Source organism: Apiospora kogelbergensis (assembly GCF_038363985.1).
Source record: "Apiospora kogelbergensis strain CBS 113332 chromosome Unknown utg000005l_segment0_segment0, whole genome shotgun sequence".
Taxonomy (NCBI): domain Eukaryota; kingdom Fungi; phylum Ascomycota; class Sordariomycetes; order Amphisphaeriales; family Apiosporaceae; genus Apiospora; species Apiospora kogelbergensis.
The window spans coordinates 192,184-211,321 of NW_027117422.1; the positions used below are offsets into that span (position 1 = coordinate 192,184).

General features: G+C 56.8%; 2 protein-coding genes across 2 annotated transcripts; both read right to left on the reverse strand.

Moving 5' to 3' along the window:
• Positions 1–1,912: 1,912 nt before the first annotated feature.
• PG998_006649 (uncharacterized protein) lies at positions 1,913–17,053 on the reverse strand (the record flags this gene model as incomplete). The annotated part of the gene is made up of 12 exons (XM_066873465.1): positions 1,913–2,131; positions 2,220–4,022; positions 4,096–6,083; positions 6,133–7,715; positions 7,786–7,877; positions 7,925–8,686; positions 8,746–9,012; positions 9,081–10,420; positions 10,473–13,227; positions 13,293–14,399; positions 14,464–15,501; positions 15,587–17,053. 12 exons carry the CDS (start codon positions 17,051–17,053, stop codon positions 1,913–1,915), a joined length of 14,421 nt encoding a protein of 4,806 aa, XP_066729410.1.
• A 675-nt stretch (positions 17,054–17,728) lies between these two features.
• On the reverse strand, positions 17,729–18,785 carry PG998_006650 (uncharacterized protein; the record flags this gene model as incomplete). Its single annotated transcript, XM_066873466.1, has 2 exons — positions 17,729–17,896; positions 17,967–18,785. The coding sequence occupies 2 exons, from the start codon at positions 18,783–18,785 to the stop codon at positions 17,729–17,731; spliced, it is 987 nt and encodes a 328-aa protein (XP_066729411.1).
• Positions 18,786–19,138: the final 353 nt, after the last annotated feature.

Below are 19,138 nucleotides of genomic sequence, written 5' to 3' on the forward strand. Positions count from 1 at the left end.
ATCCTGCTGCGATATTCGTCTGGCCGTGTATAGTAGCTGGTCAGCAATACCAGAATGTGGCGTAGCTAGGCACGCCAGCCCAGTGGAATCCCCCCATTGGCTCGGACTTAGATTATGACCGAGTGTCGCCTTGACAGACGGAAGTCGGCCCCCTCTACAAAAGGGCGTACTGTGCGACCATGGGGATAATTCGGTTTCTAGCCATCCGGGGGATGCTCCGGGGATGCTCCTACTATGTTTCCAAATGTCTCTCTGCCTGCTTACTATACGGCGTATGTGGGGAATAGAATCCTGTAGGACTCTAGATGCATACTAAACGCTGTCGCAGCAGGAGGACCTAGATGCTTACGTACGTCCAATAGTACGAGGACAGGGTGAATTGCATTCATGTGAGTGGTGGGTCAGCATCAAGTCAGCATTCACTTACCCCGACCTCCATCGGGGTGAGATCTTGGCATCCTCCACTCTGACTCGGTGACACAGCGGAAACCTGGCATACGTACCCCTCCGGGACGGTAGGATTGGACCTACATAAAAACAAACATAACATGGCAAGGCCAAATTGCAGTAGGACGCATGGCAGCATGAGTGTCCTCATTTCTATGTAGGGATCGCGAAGGCACGTGGCGTACAGGTTTGCGTGGTATTGTCTTACATCTCCCAGGGATCAGCTGTCTTAGTTCCGTGCTAGACGAATCTTATAACTGGATGAAGCAAGGGTGATTCAGGCACAAGTTGCAGGACCGTTGCATGCTAACCCAGAATGAAAATAATGTGGCGAGCAGCATCTCTACTATAGTACATGTCGTGTTACCTTACTGCTCACCTGAACCCTTACTTTCACACCTAAATCTTCTCAGCTTCCGGACTTGTATATATTTCCAAGAGCCTTACATGCAGAGCTGAGGTGAGGACACGCCGTATAAGTGAAACTCACCGATTCGTGCGCCACTGCCAGTTAGCTACTCTGACATTTGTATTTCTGTTCTTTTCTTTCGGTTGGATGTTGAGCTGTAGCTGTCAATCACTTCAACATGACTGGCAATACCGCGAATCGGCAAGACTGTGGCCGACAGCTGGGGGGAAGAAGAATGAGCCGGGATTAGGGAATTGTAGGGATATTTCCTGCTTACCCCAGCATCCGCCTCTCGGCCGACAGGCACCCGGCCGAATTTAATTCTTTCGCAATGAGGTGACATCTTCAATGAGAGGCAGTGGTATTGTGTCCAAGGGATACTGCGACGGTGATAAGATTGAATTTACCATGATAGTCTGAAGAACAGAATGGACAGTCAGCTGGTATATTGGGTTATTAGTACTGTGCAAGTATACACAGCGGTCTTTCGCAATTCATGGGACCGCTGGAATCATTGTTGAATGTTCATGGAACCATTTCGGATCTAAGTTGTCCCAAAGATAGCTTTCTTCATTAGCCTCGTTCAACGTTCCGTTCAGGCCTGCTTACCTATTTGTCAACATAATATTCGAGTTGTATGGCCTTACGTACACCAGAATCCTTAAATCCTATCAGGGGCCTTCTTAACCGACGTAAGCCTGCTACCCCGCCCTAGGTTAGAATCCTTGGACCAAGGACAAGGTATTATGACTAACATGGATGGATGATGGGTCAGTACGCTGGCAAAATCGTCGACGTGGAACAAGAGGAAATGGGATTATGCCTGGGAAAACACGTACGACAAAAGGAAAATCGCAATTTGTTTAATTGGGAGATTAGAGATAGAAATGATAATCAACCAAAACAAGGAGAAGAGAAATATGAGTGTGTACGAAAGAGGCGCTATCTGTACACGAATGAGACCCCTGTCCGCCCATTTCTAGTGCTAAGCATTGCACCCACACCTAGCCTGCAACATGCATCAGCCCCATCCAAACGACAACGGCATTGTCACCGTTAGTGCTCACTCATGAGCTGGTCGTCCAGTAGATCATCAGGCGACGCCAATATGCGCTCGACCGTGTAGGCCAGCCCATCGTACAGGCGGCGCGCCGCGTCGGGCGCCAGCCGGTCCGTCGCGTAGACGAGGTGGAACTCGAGCGCGCCGCGGGCGTTCTGCGTCCAGGACACGCGCACCTCGCTGAAGGTCCAGCGCTTCTCGGCCTGGTGCCCGGGCTGGCCGAGCGCGTACGTCACGTCTTTCATTTGCAGTGTTGCTGCGCCGCCGCCGTCGCCCCCCCGTCCCGTCCACCCGCGTCGGCACGTGGTTGATCCACGACGTCGCCGCCGCCATGGCGCCGGGCCATGGTGTGGTTGTCGGCGGCGCGCAGTCCCGCGCGATGCGCCCGAAGCCGTGCGTCTCGTGCGCCATGCTGGCGAGCTGCTGCCGCTGAACGGCCTGCACGAGGTCGCGGTACGTCGTGGTGTGCGGCGGCAGCGGCAGCGCCACGCGCACGGGGATCGGCGTCGAGCAGCAGCCCAAGGCGTCCGCGGCGGACGCGTCGATGCCGGCGCGGCCCGAGACGAGGTCGGCGAAGACGACGTCGCGGCGGCCTGTGTGGCGGGCTAGGGTCAGCGACCAGGCTGCTTTGACGAGGTGGGCGCAGGTCGCGTCCTTCAGCAGCCCAACTAGCGGGATGGTCTTGGGTCCCAGCACGCCCGCCGGGTAGACGTAGTCGTCGGGCCGCGGGAGACCTTGATGGCCAATAGGGGTCGGAGCCGCGCCCTCCAGAAGCTTGGTCCAATAACGGGCGGACTCCGGGGTGCGCTGTCTCTCGACCTCGTCGACGTACTCGGAGAACGTCGACACCTTTCTTGGCTCCCCTGTTTCGTATATGTCTTTGAGCATTGCCCAGAACACGGGCATGCACATACCGTCCCAGATGGCGTGCGAGAGACGCATGAGGATGCGATGACGACTCTTCTCCCGCGACGATGTGCCATCGGTGGTGACTAATGTGATATCCGCCAAAGGTTGGCCCTGCGTCATGGGCGTGGACCCTTCGCGCTCCATGAAGTCGACAGTCCACTCGTCAATGTCCTGTTCGGTTACGTAGGTCCGCACTTCGGGCACAAATGGTGAGATGACGACGCGCTTCCAAGTGCCGGCTTCTTGCACGAAGCCCGTGTGCAAGATTTCGACAGAGGCGAGCAGCTTTCTGCATGCATCGGCCATGCGCTCATCCACCAATGCCCCGGCACCGTCCAGGGAGAAGTAGGTCATGCCGACGTCGGGGCGGGCAACGTGGTAGTTTAACATCCATTCTTGGATATCCGTCACGGCTGACGAGTGTGTTTTGCCCTGACTATGTTCAGGACTATTGCGGTGTGGCGATTGACTGTCGTCATGTCCAGCACTCCGCACTAGTGTGGACACGGCAGCGATGCTCTGCTTTTGCAGCAGATCCCGCACGCCGAGAAGCAAGCCACGCTGTCGACATGATGCCACCAAGTGCATGGCTGCCACCGAGTCGCCTCCCAGTTCGATGAAGTGGTCATCCGGCCCGATTTCATGCGCTGGTCGTTTCAAGACCTTGGCAAAAGCCTCTCGAAGCTGCTCCTCGATCGGTGTCAATACTCGGCCACTGCTCTTCTGGACCCTGCCTGCCACTTCCAATTGTTGCCGTTTCAACCCGGCCAGAAGGTCGTGAGTAGCACGTCGGTCAAGCTTTCCAGAAGCATTAACGGGCAAGTGGCCCGATAGAACCACGAAATAGCTTGGGATCATGTAGGGCGGTAGGTCGTTAACCAACTTGGCTCTCAAGTGGCGTATGAGAGCAGTAATATGACTCGTGGGGGCTCGTATCACCGTTGATAGGCCTTCCTGCTCGTATTGATCCCCTTTCGCCAAATCCGTCTCTGGCTCACGGAACTCAATAGCGGCCACGAGCACCGGGCTGGTAGATAGATCCGCATCCACCGGCCTGATCAAGTCAACGCAAGCATGAGAGATGTCGTGATCAAGTTGAACGATGCGACTTTCGATCTCCCCCGATTCAACCCGCTGGCCGCGGACTTTGAGTTGGGAATCGGAACGTCCCAAGTAAACCAACGAGCCGTCGGGCCTCTGCCTCACGAGGTCGCCCGTGCGGTACATGCGATGGCCGCCCCCGCGCCAGAAGCCCAGCCGGCGTAGGAACGCCGGGTCCGTGACGAACGAGGCGGCCGTTTTGGCGGCGTCGTGGAGGTAGCCACGCGCCAGGAGCGGGCCGTGGATCAGGAGCTCGCCCGGCGCCCCGACGGGCACGAGCCGGTCCCCGTCGGCCGGGTCGACGACCCAGGCGGCGCACCCGCCGATGGGGAAGCCGATGGTGGCCGCGTCGCGCCCCCCGGCGCACCTCGCCGACGACCGACTCGACGGCGCACTCGCTCTGGCCGTAGGCGTTCAGGACGCGCGCGTGCCGCACCCAGACGTCGGCCACGGCGGCGCGCACGGCTTCGCCGCCGAGCACCACCGTCTCGATGCCGGGGACCTTGGTCGGGTCCAGCATGGACGCCGTTGTCGAGGTGAGATTGATAAAGTTGACGCGCATGCGCCCTATTTCTTGCTGCAGACGGCTCGTGTCGAGTCGTTGGTCTTCGGACGGGATGCAGGTACAGCCGCCGAAGATGAGGGTCGTGAAGAAATCCTCGATGACGACGCCGAAGGTATGTGAGGCAAACTGCAGAGCACGGGAGTTCCTTGTGTTGCCAAATAAAGTACCATGGCTTATGATACCAGTGCAGAGGGCCTGGTGGGACAAGACGACACCCTTGGGCGTTCCGGTGCTGCCAGAGGTGTAGACGATCCACGCAGCGTTGTCGGGTGTCAGGTGCGGCACCACCGGGGCTTTTGGGTGCGTAGGGAGGCTGTCGATCAGGATGGAATCGACTACGATGGATTGGTATGGCAATGGTGCCTCGCGCCATCGCCTCGCTTGTGCATCATCGAGTAGAGTAATGTGGATGTGTGCGTCGGAGACGATGGTCTTGATGCGTGTCAAAGGGTGTTGTGTCCCTAATGCCACGACCACGCCTCCGGCTTGAAGCACTGCAAACATGGATACCAACGCCCATAGCGACTTTTCCATGCACACACCTACAGCAACTTCAGGACCAACACCGAGCCCAACGAGATGGTGAGCCAGAAGGGACGCAGTATGACTTAGTATCTCGTACGTCATCTCACCATCCCAAGCCATCACCGCAGGTGCGTTCGGCTGCTGGTCGACCATCTGCTGCACGAGCTCATGAATGCATGACCGCACAGGCTCGGCGCTCAGGACTGGTTTATTCCACTTCTTGATCATCTCTACATCCGCGGGCTTTAGGAGGTCCAGGTCATAAAGAGCTGCGTCTGGATGGCTCTCGAGCTGCTGCATCGTATGGTCGAACTGCATAAGAATCGATTCTGCTTCCGCCTTGGCCAGTATCGTGTTATCATAGAGCATCTCGACGTCAACAGCGCCATCCGGATGAGCGCTACACTGGACGGCGAGGGCGTATCCGCTGAAGTCCGGCCTGTTTGTGGGAAGCTCCTCGAGGCCCATGGCATACACCGGATCGTCCTCTGAGTTCCCAGCACCGAGCGTGGGCTGTACGATGAGCAGGTGGCCGGGGTCGAAGTCGACGCCAAGCTGGCCCGGCATGGCGGCGCGGATGTGCTGCATACCCGTGTGCAGGTACGGAACCATTTCCTCGGCTTGTCGGTCCATGGAAACGAGGAGGTCAGCAACGAGTTGTGTTCCGTCATCGAACCTGGTGCGCATAGGCACCGTCGTTAACGTGGGCACGGCCATATTGCCGATGTCGGGCACGGGGACGTTTCTTCCCGCCAAGGCTATGGCGGTGGTTGCCTCGGTACTTCCGGTGTATGCTCCAACCGTCAGAGCCCATGCCGCGCGAAGCAGGGTGGATATAGGGGCACTTGTCTGGGACTGTGCGATGCGTTGGAGACGTCGCTTCGACGAGTCGTTGGCCTGAGGTCGATAGTTTGCATGTGGCAATGGAGGGAAGCGAGTTAGATGGGCGTCTCCAAGTTGACCCCTCCAGTAGGAAGCCACTTGTGAATTATCCTTTTGCTGGCAATATCGGATGAAGCGCGTGACAGGAGGGGGTACCGGGTGAAGCTCCTCCCTCTTGGTACAATCTGGCCAGCATGTTGAGCATCAAACCGATCTGGTAACCATCGTAGACACTATGATGCATGCTCCAGACAAAGTAATCAGGTTTCTTGCCGTCTGTCTCGATCAAAGCCAGGCGATGGAGAGGCGTTCCATATGCAAAATGCAGCTGCCTGTCCCTGGCAAGATAATCATCGAGGTCGCTCTCTTCGGTCCAAACCAGATTTTTGCGTGTGACTACCTGTACCGACGTCTCTTGGATGACGTCGAAGACGATGCGAGTGCGTAGTATTGTGAGAGAGTCCATCAATCTTCCCCACGCCGCTTTGAAACGTTTCATATCCATGTCGTGCATATGAAACTGGAACTGGGCAAAGTATGCATCTGGTTGTTCAGCTGTCACCGCCATGAGGCCCTCTTGAAGGGCTGTCGCAGGATAAACATCTTCGATGTCATCCAGAGTCACTCCACATTTGTTTGCGATCTCAGAAAGCCGTTGTGTCCGCCTTTGTTGATCAGACTCATTGAATCCAGGCCAAAGCTCGAATGCTGCAGCGTCATCGATAGAGACTGACGTCGTACCGTACCCGTCGGCCACGCGAGCCAAATCAGACAAACGGGGGTTCTTCAGGATGTCCGCTACACCGATGCGGATGCCTACTCCCTGGGCGGCAGCGACGATACGCATGGCGGTGACCGAGTCTCCGCCGAGTTGGACGAAATGGGCATTGGCGCCTATTTTGGCCGAGCATCCGAGCATCTCGACCCAGATGTGGCGTAGTTGGTCTTCCAGCGGGGACAAGTCGCCGTCTTCCAACCCCTCGTCATTCCCTTCAAACGATGTTATCTGCTGACGGCTGAGACCAGCGACGATAGCTTGCGTGGCCCGCCGGTCCAGTTTCCCCGATGCGTTTTGGGGGAGACTTGTCATGGGCACGATATGAGGCACCATGTACCGCGGAAGCAGATGGAATAGCTCGGCCCGCAAGCTCTGTGCCAGTTCACCTAAGGCCTTGGTCGGCTGCCGTACGGTCTGACCTGGCATATGAGTGCGGTTCTGCTCGTTCTCGCCAAAGTCTCCAACATCAATCGCTGCGACAAGAAGTTTGTCGCCACCGCTGGCGACGTCAAAAGGCTTTACAAGGTCGACACATGCCATGCGGACCTCTTTTTGGATGCGGATGATATTGCTCTCGATTTCGCCCGTCTCTACTCTTTGGCCGCGGATCTTGATTTGCGTATCGATTCGCCCGAGGTGAGCCAGGGACCCTTCCGGATTCTGCTGAACCAGGTCCCCAGTCCGATACATGCGGCGGCCGGCCGACACACCCAGCTTGGAGACGAAAACCGGGTCCCATAAGAAACCTGTCGCCGTCTTTACGGGGTCATTGATGTAGCCTCGGCCGAGGTGAGGTCCCTCTACTAGGAGCTCGCCAGGCATGCCGATGGGAACCAGTTGGTTGAAGTCGGATGGATTGGTAACCCAGAAGTTGACTCCAAGGGGTAGTCCGATAGTACTGGCATCACGAGCCTGCTTCATAGGTGCAGAGCAGGCCACGTCAACAGAGCACTCGGCTGGACCGTATGTGTTGATGATCTTCGCATGCCCTAGCCACTGTGCTACTACTGCAGGGCCGACTGATTCTCCTCCTAGTAGTCTAAAAGCAATTGAAATATGTCATGTCAGTTCACTATAATTGTACTTCTGGAGAAAGGGTTGATACTCACAATGTCTTTACGAGGGGTACATCCGTGGGTTGAAGTAGAGAAGCCATGGTTGGTGTGGCGTTCACCAGATCGACCTGGAGACTGCGAATCGTCTTGGCAAGGGAGTTCAGGCGCTGATCTTCGGACGGGACACAAATACACCCCCAAATGACAATATGGAAAGGATATCCTCTATGGCGTTGTCGAAAGTGTATGCCGAAAACTGGAAAGCCCTCGTATGGGGCCCGAAGCCGACCCGCGGACCGTGAGCTGCGAAGCTACTGCACAAAGCTCTGTGTTCCAGGACTATGCCCTTAGGAACCCCCGTGCTCCCAGAAGTGTACACTACCCATGCCGCGTTGTCGGGCCCAACCCTGGGAGAGACAGGCCCAGGCGTCGTAGGTTCCGGTAGGCTGTCCACAAACGCCCCGTCTACCGTAATGAAACTTGGTGGAACTTCCCTTCCTAAGCCCTCGAGCCGTTGCGCATGGGTAGCATCGACCAAAATGACGGAAAGTCCCGCATCTCTGGTGATCGTTTCCACTCGCATGACAGGCAGCTGGATCCCGAGGGGCACAACGGCCCCGCCAGCCATCAATATGGCCAGGATCGACACGATTGCCCAACGCGACTTGTCCATGCACAGACCCACGGTGACTTCTGGTCCGACTGCGTGTTCGGTGGCAAGGTGCGAGGCCAGACGGCCAGCTGCGGCATGGAGGGCGCGGTAGGTGAAATGGCCGTCCCACGAGTCGACAGCGGGCGCGTCAGGACGCTGGGCAACTCGGTCGGCGAAGGTATGGTGTATGCAGGCCTCGGTGGTCGGGGGTACAGCGAGGTTCCATGTCCGAATGGCCGCGGCGTCGGCGGGGCTAAGGAGATCCAGGCCCGAGAGGGGGGTGCTCGCTGGGCGGGTCTCGAGCTGTCGAATGGTGTGTTCGAATTGCGACAACAGGGCGGCGGCGCGGGGCGAGCTAGGACCTCGCTGTCATAACGCATCTCGATCAGTACCGAGTCGTTGTCGACGGTGCAATCCACAGCCAACGCGTAGCCGCCAAAGTCACGTGTCTCGGCCCTGTCCGCTACGGTCGAGTCCAGCTCCAGGCCGATGCTCTCCAGTCCGGTGCCTTCGGCATCGGTGGGGGCGGGCTGGATGATGAACAGGTGTCCGGCGTCAAAATCCGAGCCTAGACCCGGAACGGCATTTCGTATTTCGTGTAGGCCGACATGCACAAAGGGGGCCATATCCTTGGCTTGCCGATCAACCATGTCGAGGAATTCCCTATCGACTGCGACGGATCTAGCTTGATGCGGACCGGTACTGTCGTAATGGTGGGCGCCACGACGTTTCCGATATCCTCCACTGGGACATCACGACCACTAAGTGATATGTTGATCGTGGCTTCGCTGCTCCCCGTATAGGTTGATACCGTCGCAGCCCAAGCAGCTCGCAGCAGAAGGCCGAGGGACATCGGCGCAGTGGGGCTGGAACTGCGGTTCCGCAAGCTTTCAGAAAAGCCAACAAGACGAGCTTCGATCAGGCTAGCAGCACACGGCTGATAATTAACGGATGGGAGAGCGGGGAACTTGGTCAGTTGGGCACCGTCCAGCTGATTCTTCCAGAACGTATCCGCCGCGGATTTATCGATATGCTGGAGGTATTTGATGAACCGTGGGATGGGTGCCGCTGTCATTACCCCCTCGACGCCGCGATATATCTGTACGAGTAGGCGCAGAGCAAGTGAGAGTGACCATCCATCATAGGCAGCATGGTGGACAGTCCACACGAAGTACCTGTCCGATTTATCCTCGATGACTGCTAACCGATGCAAAGGCGTCCCGTAGGAAAATGGTCGGGACTGGTCCTGTTCGAGGTAACCTCGAAGACCCGAAGCACGAATCCAGCCAGGCGTATCTTTCGTGACGACTTGTAAAGACCCCTTGGCTGTGTAAACAATTCGCGTACGGAGTATGGCGAGTTTGCTGCTCATAGTGTCCCAAGCCGTGTGGAGCCGCGAGATATCGATGTCAGCACCCATACGGAAGACCTGCTGGGCCACGTATGTACCGGTCTGCCTGGAAGTAATAGCCATCAGACCTTCTTGTAAAGAGGTAGCAGAGTAAACGTCGAGGATGTCTTGCGGCTCCTCCAGCCCTTCGCATTGCTCGCAAAGTGTGTTCAATAGGGACGACCTCTGTTCTTCATCCGCTTCCTGGAACTCATTCCACAGTTCAAAAGGCTTGGGGTCAGCCACAGGCAACTTAGCTGTCGCCTTTGCTCTGTTTTCTTCAGCCACCAGAGCCATGTCAGCCAATCGAGGGCTCTGGAGAATCTGTCGGACGCCGAGTTGAAGGGGCAATGGTGCGGCTCTTGCCGCAGCTACCAACCTCATCGCCGCGACTGAGTCGCCGCCCAGCTGGAAGAAGTCATATTTTATGCTCTCGTGCTTTTCGATATCGAGACCCAGTACTTGACCCCAGAGAAGACGAAGCTGTTCCTCGGATGGTGTGAGCTTTCGGTCTTCTTTCTGGCCATTTTCATCGACCGAGAAGGCTAGGGATTGTTCACGGTTTAGGCCCTCAAGAACCATCTTGACAGCTCGCCGGTCTAGCTTTCCGGAGGCCGTGATTGGAAGTTCCATGGGTATGAAGCGCGCTGGTACCATGTAAAGGGGGGAGGAGCTGGGACAGGTCTGTGCGGAGTTTACTCAGGAACTCATTCACCTGCAGCGACGGGGGGGTAACGGCCACTGGTAGCCCAAGCTCCTCCTGACAAGTGTCGTGAGGCGATCTGCTATCATGGATATACATATCCCGGGGAAGTTCTACCGCAGCCAGGAGCGTGGGGTCCAGATCATCTCGCAACGAGACGAGGTCAACGCAGGTGTGATGGATTGATGGCTGGAGTCGCATTATGTGGCTCTCGATCTCACCAGTCTCTACCCTTTGGCCGCGGATCTTGATCTGTGAGTCCAAACGGCCCAGACAAATAAAGTACCCCGAGTCTAGATCTTGCCGTACAAGGTCGCCAGTGCGATACATTCGCCGTCCAGTCGGGAGGTTGAGCAGAGTAGAAAACCCGGGATCCACCAAGATGGAAGCCGCCGTCTTCGCGGGGTTGTGCAAGTAATGCCGAGCTACTGCAGGGCCTTCGATAATCAGCTCTCCTGGAGAACCGATAGGAACAAGCGAATTGTAGTCCTCAGGATGCGTCACCCATAGACGGTTGGCGACGTTGGACCCAATAAAAGGGGCATCCTCTGGGCGAGCGATGGGTCCGTTAGTGACGGAGATGATGGAGCACTCCGTAGGACCGTAACCGTTGAATACCTTGAGCCGACTTGTCCATGGACTCACATCTGCCGGCTTGAGTGGCTCGCCTATGAAGACGATCGTTTCCAAGGAGTCAGGCATTGTCTTGGGCTCCAGCAGGGATACGACACTAGGTGTCAACATGGCGTAGGTGATGGAAAAGTCGTTCATAGCAGCGACCAGACCATCTGTACGATCCTTCTCTGTCGGCATGCATACGCAAGCACCATGAATCAGGGTAGCGAATATGTCACTGATACTGGCGTCAAAGGTAAAGGCGGAGAACTGGAATGTTCTCGTGGAAGTTGACAGTCCGTACCTGGAGCCCAGGGCAAGTATACCGTGACAAAGGGATCGGTGTTCCAACACGACGCCCTTTGGAACCCCTGTGCTGCCTGAAGTGAAGATAACCCAAGCAGTGTTGTCTGGGCGAGCTTTTGAGACGGTCTTGTTGAAGCCTTCGTGTTTCGGAAGAGACTCAACAGTTGCGGCGTTGACAATGACAGCACGGGCTCCCAGGCTCTCGAAGCGCTTCTCGTTCTCCGGGTCAACTATCACCACCGAGATGGCTGCATCCGAAACCAGAGCCTGCATCCGTGAGGGAGTATTCTGTACCCCAAGTGGTACTACACCACCACCCGCTCTTAAGATGGCGAGCATGGATATGACGGCGTATACTGATTTATCCATGCATACCCCTACCAGAACCTCGGGACCGACATCAAGCCCTATCAAGAACAGAGCGAGTCGTTCTGCCGCATCATCGAGCTCAGCGAACGTCAAGTTGCGAGCCCTTGAGCATAGCGCCAATGCACTGGGGGATCGGGACACCTGTTGAGCCAACAGCTGCTCTAAGGTAGTCTCAAGGGGTTCAGGAATGGGCCTGTTCCACTCCAGAATCTTTTCCTTCTCCTCTGCAGTGAGAAGATCGAGGCTTCCAACATTCATGGTCAGACCAGAGTCGATGGCGGCTTCAGAGAGGTTATAGCGCTGCAATTGGTGTGCGATGTGTTCAAGTCGGGACAATAACGCATCCACTCGCTCTGAGCTAAGGACTTGGCTGTCAAAGTGCGCTTCGACAGCGACATCAGTCCCTTTGTCGTCCAATGAGCACTCAACAACGAGGTTGTACCCCTCGAAGTTCTGTCTCTCCCCCGTCATTCTCTCCAGACCAATAGAACTGGCCAAGGCCGCGTCGTCCAGGGGTAATTCAACGTGCACCACGAACAAGTGGCCAGGATCAAAGTCGTGACCTAGACCGGGAACCTCTCGGCGAATGTTGCCAAGCCCGAACTGTGTGTGCGGCGCCATCACCTTACTCTGTCTGTCCACTTCTGCCAGGAAATCGATTATGGATGTGCTCCGATCAACGCGCACCCTAGCGGGGACCGTAGTAATGGTGGGCGCCACCAGATCCTCGATACCAAAGACGGGCATATCACGGCCGGATAGCACGACGGCCAGCATGGCCTCGTCACTGCTAGTGCTTGCGGAGACGACCAAGGCCCACGCTGCCCGCAGCAGAATCGCCATGGAGACGCGGCCGCCATGCCCGTCCAGTGTTTGTCGCGCGCCGAAAGGCTGGAAGCGACGTCGCAGCACGCTGTCAGCGAATGGCCGGTGGGTTGGACTGGGTGGCTCGGGGAAGCGTGTCAACTGCGCTCCACCAAGCTCATTCTGCCAGTATTCTTTGGACCGCTGCCATGTTTCTCCCTCGCTGCTACTTTCAAGGGAGCGGACAAATCGAGGGATAGGGGTGACGGTATCGACAGCGCCGCCCTTGCAAACTTGGGCGACCATTTTGAGTGTCCGGGAAACTGTTTGGCCATCGTATGCCGCATGATGCGCCGTCCATATGAAATATCTCTCGCCTTTTGCGTCTCCTATCGTGGCAAAACGATGAAGCGGGGCCCCATAGCCAAAAGAAGCGTTACGGTCCTTCTCGAGGAATGCGGCCAAGTCACTTGCCAAAGTCCACGGAGGCAGGCTGCGTAAAACTGCCTGGACTGACCCGGCAGCGGGAGTGTACACGATGCGCGTGCGCAGGATGGCGAGCGAGGACGCCACGGTGGCCCATGCATCCTGGAAATGCTTCATGTCCACCGCAGCGTCAAGGCGAAAGACCTGCTGAGCCACATACGTGCCCTGGAACTGCGAGGTCATGGCCATCAGCCCTTCCTGGAGCGGCGTGGCTGGGTACACGTCCTCGATCTGACCTGGGGGACCCCACACTGGTCCGCGACAACGACGAGACGTCGCTCCTGTTCAGCCACACTGCTTGAGAGAAACTTGTCCCACAGCGCAAACGGCCCCGGATCGTCTTCGGCTGCTTTCTCAGCCATGTTCTCGTAGCCGTCGACGACGCGCGCCATGTCCGCCAATCGCGGGTTCTGCACGACGTCGGCCACGGAAAACAACACGCCCTGTTGCCGTGCGATGCCCACCATCCGCATCGCCACGACCGAGTCGCCTCCCAGCTGTAGGAAGTGGTCGCCGTTGCCGATTTCCTCTTCGGGGCGACCCAGAACCGAAGCCCAGATGCTACGAAGCCGTTTCTCTGTTGATGTCGACACGGTGCGCGCGGTGTTTGGATGTCTAAATCGTCGGAGGTCTTTCTCCGTCAGCTGGTTGAGCAGTGCCCTGGTAGCTCGCCTATCCAGCTTGGCCGACGCGTTCGTGGGCAACGTGGTGAACGGTATGATGTGGCTCGGCACCATGTGTAGCGGAAGGTCGTCGACGAGCTTCGCAGACAGCTCCTGGAGCGTGTCTAACAAACCTTTATTGGCCTCGCACAGAGTACCCGGTTCCAAATCCTTGGCATTCAGTGACGTTACGTCGGGCATTTCCACCGCCGCCATCAGCATTGACGACTGGAGAACACTGTTGCCTGCGTCGACCAACTCTACGCAGACCAGTGGGTTGCAGGGCAAGAACTGTGAAATGCGGCTCTCGATCTCGCCGACCTCGACGCGCTGACCCCTGATTTTGATCTGCGTGTCTCTCCGGCCCAGGTAAGCCAGCCTGTCGTCTTTGGCTTGGCGGACGAGATCGCCGGTACGATACATGCGCCGGCCCGGCGCCAGACCCAGCATGCGCACGAAGCCGGGATCTGTGACGAAGGCGGCCGCCGTGTTCTCCGGATCGTGGAGATACTCGCGTGCGATAGCCCCTTCGATCAAGAGCTCGCCGACCGCCCCGACGGGGCTGAGTCGATTGCAATCGAGCGGGTCCACGACCCAGAGACGGTTCGCGGCGGGCAGGCCGATGACGGAGGCCTCGGCGGCGCGTTGGATGGGGCCGTGGATGGTGGACACGTGAGAGCACTCCGGAGGGGCCGTAGCCGTTGAACCACCGCACGCGCCCGTGGTCCAGCCAAGGCTGCAGGACGGCGGGGCTTAGGGCCTCGCCTGTGGACACGATGGTGTCGAGGGTGGGGACGTCGCGCGGGGACAGGAGGGAGGCGACCGTGGGGGTCAGGGTGGCAAAGTTGACCTTCATGGAGTGGATGGCGGCGCCCAGGTCGTTGAGCCGTTGCGCCTCCGAGGGGATGCACACGCAGCCGCCAACGCTCAGGGTCGTGAAGATGTCTTTGACGACCACGTCAAAGGTATGCGCCGAGAACTGCAGCGCTCGGGTTGACGGGCCCATGTCGTAGCGAGCGGCTTGGATCTTCATTGGCGCGCAGAGGGTTTTGTGCTCCAGTACTACTGCTTTCGGGACCCCCGTACTGCCGGAAGTAAAGACGATCCATGCGGCATTATCTGGCGACAGATCCGGCCAAGAAGCGTCGGAGGCCGGTGGTAGCTGACTGATCACCTCGCCATCTATCGCCACGATGTGTGGTACAATGCCTTGCAGCCGTTTCGCATGCGTCTGGTCCGCGAGAAGCATTGATATCCTCGCACTTTCGCTGACCACGCGTACACGATTCAGTGGATATTGGTTTCCCAAGGGCACAACTATGCCGCCAGCTTGGAGGATAGCCAACATAACCACAGGCGCCCAGCGTGACTTGTCCATGCAGACGCCGACTGTCTCTTCGGGCTGTAAGCCTTCCCGGAGCAGATGAGCAGCAAGGCGACGTGAGGTCGTTTCGAGTTCCGAGTATGTCAGTTCTCCATCCCAGGCGTGGATTGCGGTCCGGTCCGGCTGTCTCCCCACCATACGCACCACCTGATCGTGCACACAGCTACGGGTCACGTTATAGGGTTGTCCATTTGCTAGGAGGATTTTGGCTTGGTCTGATTTCGTGATCCCCGAAAAAGCAGAACAGGGCAGCGACGCGCTGTTCAGCACGAAATTCAAGCCATCCCGGAATAGCTCTACCAGGCTGTGCGCGTCACCTTTTGACGTGATGGACTCCCACACACTCAGCCGTATTCCGAGGCGATTCTTATCAAGGGATATCGACAGCGTGTAGTTGTACTAATCCGTTGTGAGTCATATGTTAGCCTCCTTCGCGTTTTATGTAGGGTCACGATCACCAAGGAAGGAATAGAACTGCACTTACGTCGGATGGTGCCTCCCAGGATACGACATCCACAGCGAGTCCCAACTGCGCAAGTTCCGCTTCGGGCATACCACGCTGAAAAGAGATAAGCGAGTCACCGAGCTGCCGTCCGGATAAAACTGCCTCTTCTTGCTGGCCTGTCAAGTCCGCCCCCTGGAAAGGCACACTTTCTAGGAACTCATTTTGCACACGGGCCAAAGCCTCCGACACTGTCGGATCCCCTGTGAGATCGACGCGACAGGGAAGGGTGCTCACGAAGTTGCCCACGGTCTCTTGGAGGCCCCGGAAGCGCTTCTGCCGGCCCGAAGCCGTGTACGAAAAGGAGACGTTGCGCGCCCCCGTGTAGCTGCGGAGGACCAGTGCATAGGCGACCTGGCATGCGTTGGCCAAGGTGGCGTTGTGAGACTGCGAAAGCTCATCGGCCACCTCGGCGGGTAGCGACACCTCGTCGTCGACGACGTAAAGGTTGCCCCTCGCCCTGTCCTTCTTCTGCAGGTTCTCGCTCTCCAGAAAGCTGCTTTCCATGCCCTCGGTGTACTGTCGCCAGTAGGCGAGCGCTTCTGGGGACGTGTCGGGCTGCTGCGCCTGCAGAAAGTCGTGGCAAGTCATCGAGGGTCCCGGAGATAGTGTTTTGGTCAGTGCTCGAATCAGATCCCGGAACAGCACCTCGACCGAGACGCCGTCGACCAGCGCATGGGATACGATTAATCGTACGAAGAGCTCGTCATCCGACAGCTCGGCCAAGATGAGTCGGTGGTGAAACTGCGTCTCGTATTCCCCCACATCCGTGGCATTCTCAGCGTCAGGGAGGGACAAGACGCTGATTTGGGGGTTGCCGTCGTGCCATATAACCTGATCAATCCGCCCCGGACGGTCTATGCTTTCCATAAACGTGGTACGGAGAGCCGCATGCCTCCTGACCACTTCTCTCCAAGCTTGTGCCACAGTTTCAATGCTGATTCGAATACGCTGATTCGTCGAGGCTATTTTGAGGGCGAGCTGAAGCTGATATGCCTTGGGGTCCAGACTCTGCAATGCGATCAAGTTCTCTTGCATGGGGGAGCAGGGCCCCACGGCCTCCACCTGGTCGACCGAGCCGTTCAGCAGCTCCCGTAACTCATTGGACATGGGCCGCTCGGGTGGACCACGTTCGCTTTGGTCCCCGTTTGTGCTATGTTTCCTATCGATGTTCTTGACAGCGATCCGCTCAAGAAGATCCCCAAGGCTGGCAGCCTGCACTACGTCGGGGAGGTCGATGTCCAGGCCTGCTTCATGGCATGCTCCCATAAAGTTGACGGCGGTGAGTGAATCGCCTCCCAAGGCCAGCCAGGTCTTGTGAACCCTGGCTCGTAGTTTTCGAGGGCTAATACTCAGTGCTGTCGCTGCCAAATTCTCGAGCTCGAACTTCAACGATGCCAAGTCCTCCAGCTCGCGCATTCTGTCCATCTCGTCGCCGATCGGTTGCATTATGCTTTCTTTGAGGCGTTTCCTGTGATAGGTAATGATATGGTATTATTGCAAGTCAATGCACGTTTGTAAGCGTCTACTACAATGCACGTCATTATACCGATGTTCAGTATTAAGAGCAGAAGGCCCAAATTGGCTTAGTGAACCGAGTCACATCTACATACCACTGGGGAGCCACGCAGTGACTGTCAGACCTGCCATGCTCATGCCCAAGAAGTGGACCAACCAAATTCGCCACTCCTTAAGGAATACTCAATGTCGACAGCAGGTCGCCTGTGAGACGACAGTGGCACCACCCATTTCTGACGTAAGCAGACCAGTGTCTTGCCCTCCTTCTGGTGCACACTATCCAGTCAGCGTAGAGGAAATGAAGGATTGAGGTCTGAATCCTGCAGCCGCTTATCTTGGCAATGGTCTCTGGCCCCATATTTCCTCGTCCGGACTAGTAACGGCGGCGCACGCGAGCTGTTTATCGCCGCGTAATGACAAGACCAGCAATCGTAGAACGTGGATATCGTAATTTTGAGCCACATAGCTTCCTAATTGTAAGATAATCAAGTCGGCGGAAAGTCAAAAATCAACAAAGCCAGATTCATTGGTACGATATCAATGATCCTCTTAAATGTCCTTCATTTTTAAATAAGTAAATAGTAGGGCAAAGTTCGCTGTGCGCTGTCACCAGTATCGGAGAAGAAAGTCACAACCTTCTGCGATCCACGGTTCGTGCATGCTTAAAGCAGCATCAAAGTTGTGTTCGCCAGGCTTCAATGACAGAATCATTGGTACATGGGGAGCGGATTCCTTGACCCTTCTGACAAACTCAGTCGCACAAGCCGGTGGGACCTAACAGTGGAAGAGATGTCGTGGGTTAGGAACAAGTCACTACTTGAACGAGACAAGGAGGTCCACTCACCACGGAGTCGTTTTCCCCATGGATCAGCCAGATCGGGGGAGACCGCCTGTACTTGGCAATGGTAGCAATAGCATTAAGCCGAGGGTCGGGCCGCTGTGTCAACATGCGAGGCAGCCGACCCTGCTGCATGATGCAGGTGACGAGCTCCCACATCTCCACAGGGTCCCCGTCGGTCCGGACAGTGCCTCTCGTTTGCTTTAGGTACAACCGAATGGCGGCCTCGGCCTGTCTGGGAGGTGGCGGCCAGGCGCCCAGGATCTTTCGGGGCCGCGACATCTTGAGTTCGGGGACACTGTCGTCGAGGGCCGCGTACAGGGAGAGAATGGCCTTGATCTGGGCATCCGGACGTTCGAGGGCGGACAGCAGAGCAAAGGTGCCGCCGGCGCTGTGTCCCGCGCAGATGATCCGGGCGGGATCGGGACGCAGTCTCCACGACTCTTGCGCGGCGATGAGGGGGAGTTCGTCGAGCATCCAAGTCCAGAACTCGTGCATGTCGTCTACCATGTCGGCCCCGGTGGCTTCAGGCAGTAGGCGGTAGTCGGGTGCGATGATCATGGCGCCCTGGGAATGGGCGAGCTCGAGGAGCCAGCTCGGCCACCAAGGCTCGTACAGGCGATTTCCGACTATGAAGCCACCCCCGTGCCAGAATACTAGGACCGGCGTATATTTGATGCCATAGTCACCGCGCGGCTCATGCTGGCGTCCATCGCAGTCTGTAGGAGTGAATACGGATGTCCAAATATCATGATCTGCAACGGTGCTGTAGATGTAGTCTTTCCTGTTGAATCTGTCGAATTTACTCCGACTAATAGACCCCATCTTGTCGTACTCTTGGATCGGGTGTAATCAATCTTCGTGTCTCTCAGGCGCAGCGATCGTGGCGACGGGCGTGCCACAAGTCAGTAATTGGTTTGGCTTGATCCAAGCCAATTGTCAAAGCTCAGGTTTTCCTCATGGCGATTGATGCATCTGGTTGCAGGTACTTCGGTACTTGTTACAATCGGAAGGATTAATTTAAGGATTCAGGAGGTGGTGCCACCTTCTATATACACAGAAACGGTTGTATCTTGCAAGGGGTCGCGTGTACCTGGCACATCACTGAACTATCTGCACCCTTCGTGCATGCATTTTTATGCCCGCTCTAATTATACCCCTGACAAGCTCTCTGGCAC